The 13,740-nt window shown below is 49.0% G+C and overlaps 1 protein-coding gene across 1 annotated transcript in view; it reads left to right on the top strand.

The window, feature by feature from the left end:
• nek11 (NIMA-related kinase 11) overlaps positions 1-13,740 on the top strand; it is a 476,774-nt gene that overhangs the window by 284,881 nt on the left and 178,153 nt on the right. The window contains exon 12 of the mRNA XM_072510106.1: positions 7,774-7,912. Coding sequence (XP_072366207.1) covers positions 7,774-7,912 — 139 coding nt within the window. The remainder of the gene's footprint in view (positions 1-7,773; positions 7,913-13,740) is intronic.

The following is a 13,740-nucleotide window of genomic DNA, read 5'->3' as shown; positions in this document are numbered from 1 at the left end:
AATTATGGCTTTACGTTCAGTCCAACTTCAACGCAAATTGAGACAACAAATGTCCCAGCACTGATCGCTGAGGTAATCCATTCAGCGCTTCCTTCATTCTTGCTCTGACATCGCTGTCGAGTACCTGCTGAGGAACATGGGAGCAGAGGGAGGCTACTTAACCCCTCGAACCTGTTCCACCGTGTCGGCTGCTGCCCCTCGATCCGAGGATGACGTCTACACAGGGGCGTGAGATTCGGCCATGCATCGTCACATGCCTGAGCAGGGTGGTTCTCGACCCCCAGATCTTGGGGCAAGACGTTCCTCAAGGTAGTGACACCCGGAATTGTCTTTCCTTCTCCGTCACTGCTCTGCCTCGTTATTAAGACGTTGTGACTCAAAGCGCGAGGCGGCTTCATGGACAAGCTGTCGCCGCTTTGAACGATTGGGAGGAAACTCCTCCCAGTCACTAATGTCAGCGCAGCCGCGCTTCTCAGGGAACTTTGCTTTGTGCGTTGCCAAGTCTCTGAATAACCTTGTACAGGGATGGACTCTCTCTGCTCAATCACTCTGTCAACGTCCCTCTCCTCTGTAGTATCCAGTGGTTGACTATCCCATTGATGCTCGATCAATAACTCCTGACGCGAGATTGGAGACAATTGAAGGCTTTATTGCACTAGATGTTTCCCCCAGCAGCGCAGGTACAGAATGCGGCTGCTGGGAAGACACAGGCCTTACTCCGCCTTATGGGCGGAACCAGCAGATAGGTTTCACCAACGAAAATAGCAGTCTCAGGTACCTCCCACACCAATGATCTTACAGCATTATTCAGGGTACCGTAATACCCCTAATACCGACTACCACACCCATTCTGGCTGCAGCTCCGAATACTGGAGGCTGTGTCCCTTTAATCCCAATTTCCGACTCCATTCCAGCCTTCCGAGGCCTCCATCCAGACTTTCTCAAAGCAAGAACCCGGCAGCCATGAGTCCGGATCAAAATCTTCCTAGAGGCACCGTGAGGCTGTGTATCTTTTCGATGGTGTCCCCCACCTACCATCAATCAAGTTGTACTGCCCATCAATCAAAATCCATCTCTTGATTCCAGACCATAGTTGACCAAACCACGTGCAGGGTTACCTTGGCGTGTAGGTCAAGGGACATCAAATGCAGTAAGAATTGATTTGGTTTAATAAAAGAAACAACTTTGATTTTAGCAGATCGAGCATGAAAAGGAAAAGCAGTAGTTTGTGATTTAGGGGTGGTGTTGGGGTGAGGGTAGGGGTGAGGGTGGTGTTGGGGGGGTTGACACACGTGTCATGGCGGCCGCTATGGGTACCAGCATGTGGCACAGAATGGGGGTTTGCCCACCCTCCGAGTGGGGGTGGGGTGTTGGGTTACGGGTGTGTGGGACAGATGTGGATGCCAGGGGGCACGGTGCTGCCTCCTCACCCTGGCCGCCCTGAGTTCAGTTTTTTGCGGCACTGCTGGCCGGTCCGGACAATGTTGCCCACGGCGCTGACCGCTTCTGGCGCCTGCACCCCAGGCACCGGCAAACAGTTGCAGCTGGCAGCCTCCTTCCCCCGGGCCAGGGTACAGGGTCACCCTTCTCTTCTCCACGGCGTCCAGGAGGGTCTCCAGCTCTGCGTCCGTGAACCTCGGGGCTGCTCTCTTCGCTGCCATCTTGTTGGCTGGGATGGTGTGTGTGGGGGGGGGCTTCAATTGCAGCTTGTCAGCCTCCTGAGTGTCAATTGCAAAACCGGCGAATCCAGCACCGTTTCTCATTGGAATCGATTATGTTCCATGTGGCGCCGGTGCCAGCCCCTCAACAGAGGCAGAATCAGTCCAGGTGTGCCGCCGGTTTTGCTGTTGTGAAAGTCCACGAATTCTGCCCGTTATCTCTCAGTTCAAGGTTGCAGACAAAAGTTAGCACTTCTGACAGTACGGCATTCCCTTTGCACTGCACTGAAGTAGCAGCCTCGATTATGGGCTCAAATCCATTGACTTGAATGCACAACCTTCTTATTCAGAGAGCGCTGAGCCAGGCTAATGAATAAAGCCAATTGGGCTGTGGTTTCCACAGATGGAATTGGCTGATACTACCATCAAACCACTGGACAAAAATCACCAAATCCCTCGTAATAATAGGAATGAAGCTTATTCAGTCTTTGCTGAGTGGTTGCTGCATTTCCCAGTGTGCAGTGAGTGTGCGCTGGGATGAGATGAAATTAAATGCTTATCTCGGCACTAATTTGTCTACTGTTTTCACAGTTGGTGTTCTTTTATCCTTAATCGTTTCTTAGGGGTTGGATGGAATAAGATAATCAGTTTATGTTAATGTATTGTGAAGTAATGATCGCCTCATTCTATTATGTAAGCAGTTTATTCCGTCCTTGGCTCTGAAGCTGAAAAAGGTTGTCTTCCAGTTGGTCTTTGTGGGAATATTAAAAAGCAGTTAGGGATGGTCTGATTCCCTCCTTTGCCGGCTTCAATTAACCTGATTTCTATTGAAGGTTCTTCTCCTTCTCAGGCAGTCCCTGGGGATTGAGGATGACTTATTTCCACTCGCATTCGATGGGCCCTGTGATGGCTGATGAGTCGTCCAATGTGTCAAGAGCAGACTCGGGGAGTGGTGGTCCCCATTCACAAACGCACCTCCATGATGTGTTTGGTGCCTCCCCGGAGGAATCTTCTCCATTTTGGTTGGCCGGCGACTCCCATGAGTTGGTGGAATGTTTGACCTCTTCAGGGATATTTTGAGGACACCCCTGAAGCATTTGTGGGGTGAGGGATGGATGGTTTCCTCTGCCTTTTCGCCTACTACGAAATGGTAGCCACGCCAGATTCGAACAGATTATTTGCTGATTGCTCTGACACGCATTCCTGGGAATTCAACCAGATGGAGGAAGTTGTGGTGGCGCGGCTCCTTTAAGGGGGAGGTGAGCTGCACTGACCATGTGACCGGCTCAGGGCCAATTGCACGGGTGCATGCGAACCCCAGGCAATGGTGAGTTTGCGCGAGGCTCTGGAAGCAGGAACCGGGCAGCGTGGATCAGGGAGCTGGAGAGTAAAGACCTTGGGTGGGATTCTCTCTTGCCCGACGCCAATATCATAATCAGTGATTGGGCGGAAAATCCCTTCCGACGCCCAAATCGGGGGCGGCGCCGGTTTGACGCTGGTTTTCGAGTCTCCGTCCCCTCCGAAATGGCAGCATCCGGTCGCGCGCCGTCGAAACGCCGTTGGCGCGTCATCAGAAAGCCTTTCCCCCATGCTCCGCCCCAGATGGGCCGAGTTCCTGCCCGCGCGGTTGACGTGTGGTCTGAGCGGTCGGGAACCCGGCGTGGCGTGTCACAATCTGGTGGGAGCCATGCTGCTGGTCAGAGGGCTTCGGTGAGGGCTGGGGGACTGTGGGGGCGTGACCTGGGGGCATGCAGCGGGGCACGATCTGACAAGTCAGGTCCGTGCGCGGCAGGCGCCATGTTGTACGCCGCGACTGCTGCAGCTAGTCGCCATGCGCATGCGCGGCCATGGACCCGGCCGTTTTCCACGCGGGAGACGGGGGTTTTACCCGGTGCCGCCGCTAGCCCCTCACCGGTCCCGGATTCGGTGAGGGTTTGGCACCAATTCTGGTGTCATAAAGCTCCCGGGAATTCTCCATTTCAGCCGGCACTGAGCAGCTGAAATGGAGAACTCAGCCCCTTGCTCTGTGCCTGTTATCTAACTGCCTTTTCCTTTCATCAATAAACCCCTTTTGATCATTACTGGCAACCTCCAGTGTATGTTTCAAGCCACCACAGAACCTGGCATTTCTATAGTACCTTTCAGGACCTCAGAATGTCCCAAAATGATTTACAGCCAATGACGTGCTTTTGAAGTCTTGTGATGTAGGAAACTTGACAGTCAATTTGTGCACAGCAAGCTCTCACAGAGAACAAAGTGACAATGACCCGGTAATCTATTTGTGGTGATGTTGATTGAAGCAGTTGCTTCGGGACTCTGGCGTCAGGTACTCCTGCCATCGGAGCTGGTTTTGGGTAATCAGCGTCTCGATGCTGGGCAAGTTGGTTTTGGAGAGGGTGTTTCTGCCTTTCCTGCCACTTCATTTGGGGGGCCTTGCAAGGCACTACTGGTGCCTTCAGTTGTTGACGTCTGCCTGATTGACGGTAGGCTCCCAAGGTGTGCAATGCAGTCCATATTGTCCAAACCCTCGTCATGGCTTTGATAGCTGGAAGGCAGTGCTGTGTGGCGGGGTAGATTGGTGGAGGACATTTGTCTAACGGATGCTTACTGTCAGGCCCATGCTCTCGTATGCCTCAATGAAGGCGTTGACGATAGTTTGGAACGTGGCCTCTTAATGTATGCAGACATAAGCATCATCTGCATCCTGTAGTTCAATAAGAAGTCTTACAACAACAGGTTAAAATCCAACAGGTTTGTTTGGAATCACTAGCTTTCGGAGCATAGCTCCTTCATCAGGTGAGTGGGAATAAAAGCGAAATACAGAGTATTTTCTGAAATGACAAGAGGTTGGGAAGTATTGATGACTTGGCAAGACTACCACTAGAGTAATGTGTACAGTTTCGGTCCCCCAGATACAAGGCCCATGTGATTCACATTGCCATGGGGAAGGATATGGGGAAAACCATTGTATACATTAGATTGTAGATTTTGGTAAGAGGGAGAGTGTCAGAAATGAAAACCACATAGTGAAGGACAGTTCACACCTTTCAAGTTACCTGGCTGAGAAAAGAAAAGAACAGGGTGAATCCTTGGGAGATAAGAATCATTTCGGATTAATTTTTGGAATATTGAATGTCTCCACAAAAGATAGAATAAAGTATATGTGTAAATTTCATTTGGGCTAAGAATAAGAAGAGGGGGGGAACAGTATACCGTTCTGTGATTTAAAGTATGTTTTCCGCAAAGATAGTGTTTTGTCAGTAATGTTTTTGGTAATTTGTTACAGGAAACGTCTTAAAATGTGAAATCTTGGCTTGGCATTCTTTTGGCTATTAACTGGAAGTTTGAATTTATTTTTAAAGACTATTGGGGAAAAGTGGGGTCTATGGGAATTGTAACAAAAGAAATGAGTAGAGATCTTAAGAAAGAATGATCAAAACCGTGATTTTGAGTGTCTTGTTGTACGGGCCTGAAACGTGGATCTTGAGAAAAGCGGACATACAAAGATCAAATTTGTGAAAGCTTCTGGAGAAGGAGGGAGTGGGTCAGTCGGAAAGAACAGTAGAGAAGTGAAGAAATTCTCAGGATGATGGAGGAGGAAAGATCCTTAGTGACCAAGAAAAGACAGAAAGGTTGGGATGGTCATATTCGAAGGCATGAGAACTTGCTGAATGAAGTGCTTGAAGGGAAATGAGAGGGATGTAGAGCAAGGGGGAGAAAGAGAATGATGATCTTAGACAACTAAAAATTGAAAATGGGAGACTCATGGCAGCACGGTAGCATAGTGGCTAGCACAGTTGCTTCACAGCTCCAGGGTCCCAGGTTCGATTCCCGGCTGGGTCACTGTCTGCGCGGAGTCTGCACATCCTCCCCGTGTGTGCGTGGGTTTCCTCCGGGTGCTCCTGTTTCCTCCCACAGTCCAAAGATGTGCGGGTTAGGTGGATTGGCCATGATAAATTGCCCTTAGTGTCCAAAAAATGATAAGTAGGGGTTACTGGGTTTTGGGGATAGTGTATATAGATGGGCTTGAGTAGGGTGCACTTTGTAAGGGCCGGTGCAGACTCGATGGGCCGAATGGCCTCCTTCTGCACTATACATTCTATGATTCTATGACTGCTATAAGCAACGGAAGAGGAAAGCGCAAGAACACATGATGTGGAAAAATGAGCGGGCCTCCCCCGGCAATTCTCCGGCCCACAATGGGCCGGAGTCCCGCTGCTGTCATGCCAGTCCCGCCGGCGTGAATCAAACCACCTGCCTTACCGGCGGGACTGGCAGCGCGGGCGGGCTCCGGGGTCCTGGGGGGGCATGGGGCGATCTGGCCCTGGGGGGTGCCCCCACGGTGGCCTGGCCCACGATCGGTGCCCACCGATACGCGGGCGGGCCTGTGCCGTGGGGGCACTCTTTTCCTTCCGCCTTCGCCACAGTCTCCACCATGGCGGAGGCGGAAGAGACTCCCTCCACTGCGCATGCGCGGGAATGTCGTGAGTGGCCGCTAACGCTCCCGCGCATGCGCCGCCCGGCGATGTAATTTCCGCTCCAGCTGGCGGGGCACCAAAGGCCTTTTCCACCAGCTGGCGGGGCGGAAATCAGTCCGGCGCGGGCCTAGCCCCTCAAGGTTGGGGCTGGGCCCCCCAAGATGCGGAGCATTCCGCACCTTTGGGTGGCGCGATGTCCGACTGATTTGTGCCGTTTTTGGCGCCGGTCGGCGGACATCGCGCCGATACCGGAGAATTTCGCCCCAGATTTGTGTAACTAATCACATTTTGTGAAATGTATTCATTGCAATGTTATACTTTGTTTAAGAGCTTATTTTCGATATTAAGGGCAGAATCCTATTCCCTTTGAGGACATTATCCCACCAAGAACAAATGTAGGTCCCGAAGCCAATGGTCTGAGAGACGGCCGCCTCTGAGGTTTTCCCAGGGACCACCAGGTTGATTTTGGGAACCCGGTCCAATTAAGGAAGGCAGGGTGTGGTTGGGGTAAGTGGTTCCAGAGGCTGCAGGCCCAATCAGAGAAACCACAGCCCTGGAAGTCCGTCACCCCCACTGGGCAGGTACTGCTCAGGCAGCAAGGAGAGCACGGCACTCACAGGCGTGCGTCAAATTTTTTAATGTTGAGCTGCAAGCCGATAGGCCCAAGGAGTGAAGATAAAACCCCTCCAGTGAACTCTTTTGAGCCGTGGGGCTGATCCTTCCTGCCGCCGAGCCTGCCTTTGGTGGCATAACGCCTCTGGCTGTGATAATCACCAAGCCTATCGCCATGAAGCTGACTCTGCTGAGCTGCTGGGTTTGACACTCACTGGGCTCTAATGATGGGAGCGTCTCCCTGGGGTCTCCCTCGGCCCCTTCATTAGCCTCATAACCGTTAATTATTAGCTACCCACCGTTGCCAATGGGACCTATTCTCTGGCAAGATTGCCCAGGGGTGGGACTATATCAGACCACCGACCCAATGTGGAGCTTTACAATTTCCCTCCCAACCCCACCTAAACCCGCCCCTACAAATCTCATCTATAAGACCACAAGACGTAGAAGCAGAAGTAGGCCCTTCGGCCCATCAAGTCTGCTCCGCCACTCAATGAGATCATGACTGATCTGATATGAAAATCCTCAACTCCACATTCCCGTCTTATCCCCTTAACCCTCGATTCCCTTACTGATTAAACATCTGTCTCTCTCAGCTTTGAAACTACTTAATGTCACAGCTCTCTGCGGTAAAGAATTCCACAGATTCACTCCCCTCTGAGTGAAGAAATTCCTCCTCACCTCTCTAAAATGAGGTCCCCTTACTCTGAGATTATGCCCTCCGATCCTAGACTCTCCCACAAGAGGAAACAACTTCTTGTTGGTAGTGCAAACGTGAGAAAAAAGCATGATCTACAAGATCTCCAACTTAACAAGTATGATTTAAGCTTAATGACTGCTGGAAGTTCATGCCATATCCAATGTTTCCAATAAGATGTAAAGATATATTCAATGTCAATGGTGAGAATATTTCTGGAATTTATTCTGTGATCAGTTCTGAATATACTCGTCCCTAAATTTAAAGGATCTTTGCTTTTCAAAAGTAGCATTTATCTGAAAATGCATTTGTGTCCATCTTCAATCAGGAACGCAGCGAACCGGATCCATCGCGTCTGAACCAGACGCAGCCAGCAAGTGCTCAAGGTTTCCAATCGCTGGACCAGCCAGATTCCAAAGGAAGGCTGATTTCAGACAGGCTGTGTATGTCCGTGCCGGCCGATCACGGTGAGTAAATTCAGCTTTTTGACAACTGCGAGTGTTTCTGTCGCAATTAAAATGTACGCTGGGGTCTTACAGCCCTGTCACAGGGTGGCGGGGAGCAAATGGACACTGAGGCCGAGGTGGGAAGATAAAAACTAGACAAAGAGGTGGGTCTCAGGGAGAGCTCTGAAGGCAAAGAATGCAGGTGACGGGGCGAAGATGCTGAGGGAAGTAAGTTACTGAATAGGGTGTGGGGGTTAATAGAAAAGTGTTTGAATAACCTTCTCCCAGTGATAGAGCGGAAGGACAAAGGAATTAAAACAGGCCTATTGTCTGAGGACCTGAGGTTCAGCACAGGGAAGCCTCATTGAGGCCAATCACAGAGGCAGGATGGGGAAAGGCTATTGGTGGACTTGAAGATTTCAGACTATGAAGTAAAGCAATCTCCAGCTTTCAGAAAGCAGGGGTTGAGTGTCAGCAAGGAGACTTCGGAAGGATAGATCAGTGTTTCCGAAAGGAAGGGGGTGAGGAACGATTCTGTGGTAAAAGAAAGCAATCTTGGTCATGAATCGTACTCTAAAGACTCAGGACTTCTGGGCTCAGCTCACAATAGCAGCCGGTAGGCAGATTCAGTCAAGGTTGCAAGTATGCTGTGGCTTCACACTACCTTCCTGACAACCCCCACTCCCCAAACCACCACCCCCTCCTGTGACATTATCATAAATGTAAGAACTGCAAGGGTTAATGAAATATCTCAATCAACCACTAGAGGGAGCTAGTTGTACAAGTATATGAGACATTGATGCTAAGCCTCAGGGAAGAGAAGTTAAGGAGATAACTAGAGTTCAGACTGAAGGAAAGATAGTGTGAGTGAGAGCAGATCATAGTTAATGTAACAGTGTAGAGATTAGTAGTAGATGAGTGTAAATTATATGTTTATTATCAACTGTATTATATAGGAGTAAGTGTCGAATCCAAATAAGTAGTGTTAATAAATTTATAGCTTTGTTCAATTTAAAGCTATTTGTGGCCTTTGTGAACATTACCTCAACCATCCTGAAGTTAGCAACACAAAGTACACCACAACTCCCATGCCAAACCTCTCCAGATGCAGCAATGGGGAAACTCAACCAATGTTTCCACTTGTTTGAGGGAGTTAGTTGGTTGGCGGAGAGAATGTGGCGAGCGGTGGGAGGTGCAATACATATGAGGTAGGCCCTAAACCAGTGATGGGCGACCTGTGGCCCAAGGACCACAATGTGGCCCGCCTGGATTCTGAGTGCGGCCCATGAGACATTTTGTTGACCGTTGCTCACGCTCAGGGTCGCCACATTCCGCTGGTTTCCGTCCGTGTAGCTTTTTTTCCTGACGGCTTGACTGAAGTGATTCGCACGAAAAGCGAGGGCGAGTGAAGTGAGGTGCGTGCTGATCGCTCACAACCTTGACTGGGAGAGCGTGCATCCAAAGTGAAATATTTCCTTTGTTTTCACCATTTGAAGTTGACCCGCCGGGTCAGAGAATACCCGGGGGAGGCAAGAATCCAGCCCCGCTGCCCAGACGCCGGCTTCTCTATTCTTCGGCGGCGTTTTTCGGGCGGCGGCGGGATTCCCGCCATGCCGGTCGGGGGTCGTTGACAGCGCCCCCCCCCCCCCCCCCCCGGCGATTCTCTGGGCCTCGATGGGCTGAGCGGCTGTCCAGTTTTGGCCAGTCCCGCCGGCGTGAATTACTCACCTCACGCACGGCGGGACCTCGCAGGTAAGTGTGCTGGGGCGGTCCTCGGGGGGTGCGGGGGAGATCTGACCCGGGGGGGGGGGGGGGGCCCTACGGTGGCCTGGCCCGCGATTAGGGACTACCGATCTGCGGGCGGGCTTGTTCCATGGGGGGACGTCTTTTCTCTGCGGCGTGCCCTTGCGAAGCTCTGCCATATTGCCTGGGAGTCGACGTGGAGAAGAGAACCCACCGCGCATGCGCGGAAATACGCTTGCCGGTCTGCGCATGCGCGGAAATATGCCGGCTGGTCCGCGCATGCGCGAGATCACGCCGGCCGTTCCGCGCATGCGCGAACTCGCGCCAGCCCTTTGCCGCCGGCTGGAGCGGCGCCAAGCCCTCCGCCGTCCACCTAGCCCCCGAAAGTTCGGAGAATTCCTCACTTTCGGGGGCTATTGACGCCGGAGTGGTTGGCGGCGGTTTTCCTGCCGGTGTGGGGACTTCGTCCCCAGAAGGGAGAATCCCGGCCCTGGTGGTTGTAAAAAGCACCATATAAATGGAAGCTTTTGTTATTTCCTGTGCCACCCTCCCCAAACAGGCGCCAGAATGTGGCGACTAGGGACTTTTTTTACAGAAACTTCATTGAAGCCTACTTGTGACTTGTGACCAATAAATAAGAGCAACTACTCAAAACGACCTCTTTGTAGACCATGTGGGCATATGATGACATGGCTACTAAGGGGTCACGTGACAGGAGCGCAGGAGTTCTCCGTGGAGCGCGGGTAAAGTACAAGCATGGAATAACTGCTCAGCTAGTGAACAAAGTATTGTTTGTTACCAGTCCTTGGTCACCAGTCTTTGGGAACTCCATTACCCCTATACTGTCTTCTAATCAGAATCTAGATAAGTAAGAATCCGAATGATATTCAATTAGGGATACGTGAAGTAGCATCATAAATACTAGCACAGCCGGATTGGTCAAATGGCCTGCTTCTCTCCCGTCTGTTCTATGCAACAGCAATTTGTAATTGTTTATAAAAATTCTATAACCGTCGAAGGTAAACCAAAATCCTGCGCTTTTGGAATATTCTTGCCAATACTTGCCCAAGAAAAATGGATGAGGGAATATGGTTTCAGGCGACAGGGTGGTTGCATTTAGAAAGGATTGGCTGTCCTCCAAATGTGATGGATCTTGAAGGGGAAATATGTTTCTAATCTGTGGGGAAGGAACCAAATGATTGTGCTCCCCACGCAGACTTGGGGGTTAAATGTCTCTCAGTGGGATTGACCATGCTCCCAATCAAGGTGGGATTCGGCCAAGCAATCAATTCTTTCCTGGTGTGAGAGTCCAATCACTTCTCCCCGGACTAGTCTATTTCTGCAACATATCGTCCCTTTCCTGCTGAAATCCTACCCCTTTTTGAATACGGTCATGTGGTTTTGTCTCCAGACTGATGAACAGACCTTGATTTCACAATCCCTTCCATCGAGACAGGAATTCATTATTAAAGCTAGTCTTCTCTTGAATGGGTGCACAATCAGTCCCTTTAACTTCAACTTGCTATGCTCTGGCAAAGAATGGTTGGTGATTGGATGTGATATGGTGTCATCAATAAAATCCATGACTTTACTCTTTCCACTCAGGGCACCCTTTGCATTTCAAGCCATGGTTTCACTTTCATCCATTTAAAGCTGCTCTAACAATTTTTGCAACGACTGGGATTGTCAAAAAATGTCATCTTCTACTTCAGTCTTGAAGAAATTAATTCACAAGCAGAGGTGCTGATTTCCCTCTTGTGCATTGAGCTAATTTCTGAATGTGCTCCGGGCTAAGAATCAAGCAAAGTGGTTGTGCAGATCACCCTGACTCAGAATGGAAGATAGAAATCTGGGGCGGGATTCTCTGCCCTCTAGTTCTAGACTCCTCTACCTTTGGGAAAAGATCTACCTTATCGATGCCCCTCATTATTTTATAGACCTCTATAATATCACCCCTAAGCCTCCTACGCTCCAGGGAAAAAAGTCCCAGCCTATCCAGCCTCTCCTTATAACTCAGAACATCAAGTCCTGGTAGCATCTTCGTAAATCTCTTCTGCACGCTTTCTAGTTTAACAATATCCTTCCTATAATAGGGTGACCAGAACTGAACACAATATTCCATGTGTGGCCTCACCAATGTCTTGTACAACTTCAACAAGACTTCCCAACTCCTGTATTCAATATTCTGACCAATAAAACCTAGCATGCTGAATGCCTTCTTCACCGCCCTGTCCACCTGCGACTCCACCTTCAAGGAGCTATGAACCTGTACTCCTAGATCGCTTTGTTCTGGAACTGTCTCCAACTCCCTACCATTAACTGAATAGGTCCTATTCAGATTGATTTGATCTTCCTCCTGTTCATTATTCCTCCAGTTTTGCATCAAGCTGATATTTACCAGCTCAGAAAACTGAGGGGCGACTTCATTGAAACACAGAAGATTCTGATGGGGCTTGACAGGGTAGATAGTGATGGGGTCTTTCCTTTGGCTGGGGAATCGAGAACAAGAGGACACAGGTTCTGGATAACACACTGTTTATTTAGGACTGAGATAAGGAGAAATGTCTTCACTTAAAGGCTTGTGAATCTTGAAATTCTCTGACCCAATCGATTGAGTATGCTTCAAAGTTCAGTATATTTGAGGTTGAGGGGGGCAGGTTTTGGGTCCCTCAGGGAACCAAAGGATATGTGAATTGGTAGGAAAGTGAAATGAAGGCCAATGATAAGCCATAATGGTATCAGATGGCTGAGCAGGCTTGAGGACACATATGATCCACTGCTCCTACTTCTTATTGTCCTAGTTTTCTTGTATCCTTTCATGCTCAAAAATTGAAGGAAGAGGAATCGATTGCAATGGTGCAAGTGCAGTGTCTTTTTTTTCACCTTGAGGAAGTTTATGAAATTAATCCATCTACTCAGAATGTCAGGCCGTACTTCAAACTAGAGCAATATGTCATTGTAACAATGAGCTATTTAACATTGACAAATCCATATCCAAAAATCTTCTCCAAACCAACTCAACGTTTTGCAAAATCAAGGTGGATTTTTGAAAAATGAGTGTTGTAAATTGTCAAAATGTTACCAGGCACATTCTACAAGGCGTAGAATTAATTTGCTGTACCAGATGCAGTAACAAGCGTCGAAAGTGTGGGCCAGTGGCCCTTGAAAGATTCATTTGGTCATCTCACCCACTGAGACACCAGCAAATTCATGGTGATTATAGAGGTTGAATTCTGCTGTTATTGCTGCTGTTAATCACATCCAGGACTGAACCATATTCATTCTGATAGTTGGGGTTTGTTTCTGCTGATGTTAATAATTCCAGTAACTGGAATGGAGTTTAATATTCTGGATTATTGTCCAAGCAGTCAAATTAATGCCAAGAATCAGAAATGTAAGCATCAATTGAGATTCTTCAGTAAAATAAAAACACACAGGCAAATCAGCCCACCCTAATGCTCACCATTCCCCCAGATCCCACTTTGAGCTTCCACAAATGGCATCCCTTTTTGGGATTTCAAGGCAGTTTTGATGAATTAAACTTCTTTTCACACAAGGCACTATCATAAATTGTGTTACGATCCCAGCTCGGTAGATTGTTACTTTTATTTTTTGTTCAGGTACGTGGATGAGTCACAGGACTGCCAATTAACTTTTAGCAGAAGAATAAAACATTTATTATGCAAGAAAAGATTAACTATAGTACTTGACCCCAGCTATAGCTTTAAGGACAACACAAGTTACAAACTTTATCCTGTACTCGAATGTTCTCGGTAAGTAAACAGTCCATGTAAACCATTAGACAAAATATGATCAGATACTCCACACTTTGAAAGCAACTGACAAGTGCTCCCCAATGCAACTTCTGTGGATTTCTCATCCAATCCCCTCATATTCTTCTCACACTGTGTGAGCCAGTTTTTCTCACTGGAACTCTGACTTCCACACAAGGGTCTCCAAAGTTCGCTCTCGAAGAACACGGTTCAAATCATTTTCCAAACAATACTTTCTCATGGATGCCTTCACCAAGGATCCAAATCCAGGATTTCAACCTTTCCTTTCTGCCCTGAAACATCAAGTGCATTTGAGTTTCCACAAAATCTCTC

This window comes from Scyliorhinus torazame, chromosome 6 (genome assembly GCF_047496885.1).
Source record: "Scyliorhinus torazame isolate Kashiwa2021f chromosome 6, sScyTor2.1, whole genome shotgun sequence".
Taxonomy (NCBI): Eukaryota; Metazoa; Chordata; class Chondrichthyes; order Carcharhiniformes; family Scyliorhinidae; genus Scyliorhinus; species Scyliorhinus torazame.
This window is presented reverse-complemented; position numbering and strand designations above follow the sequence as displayed.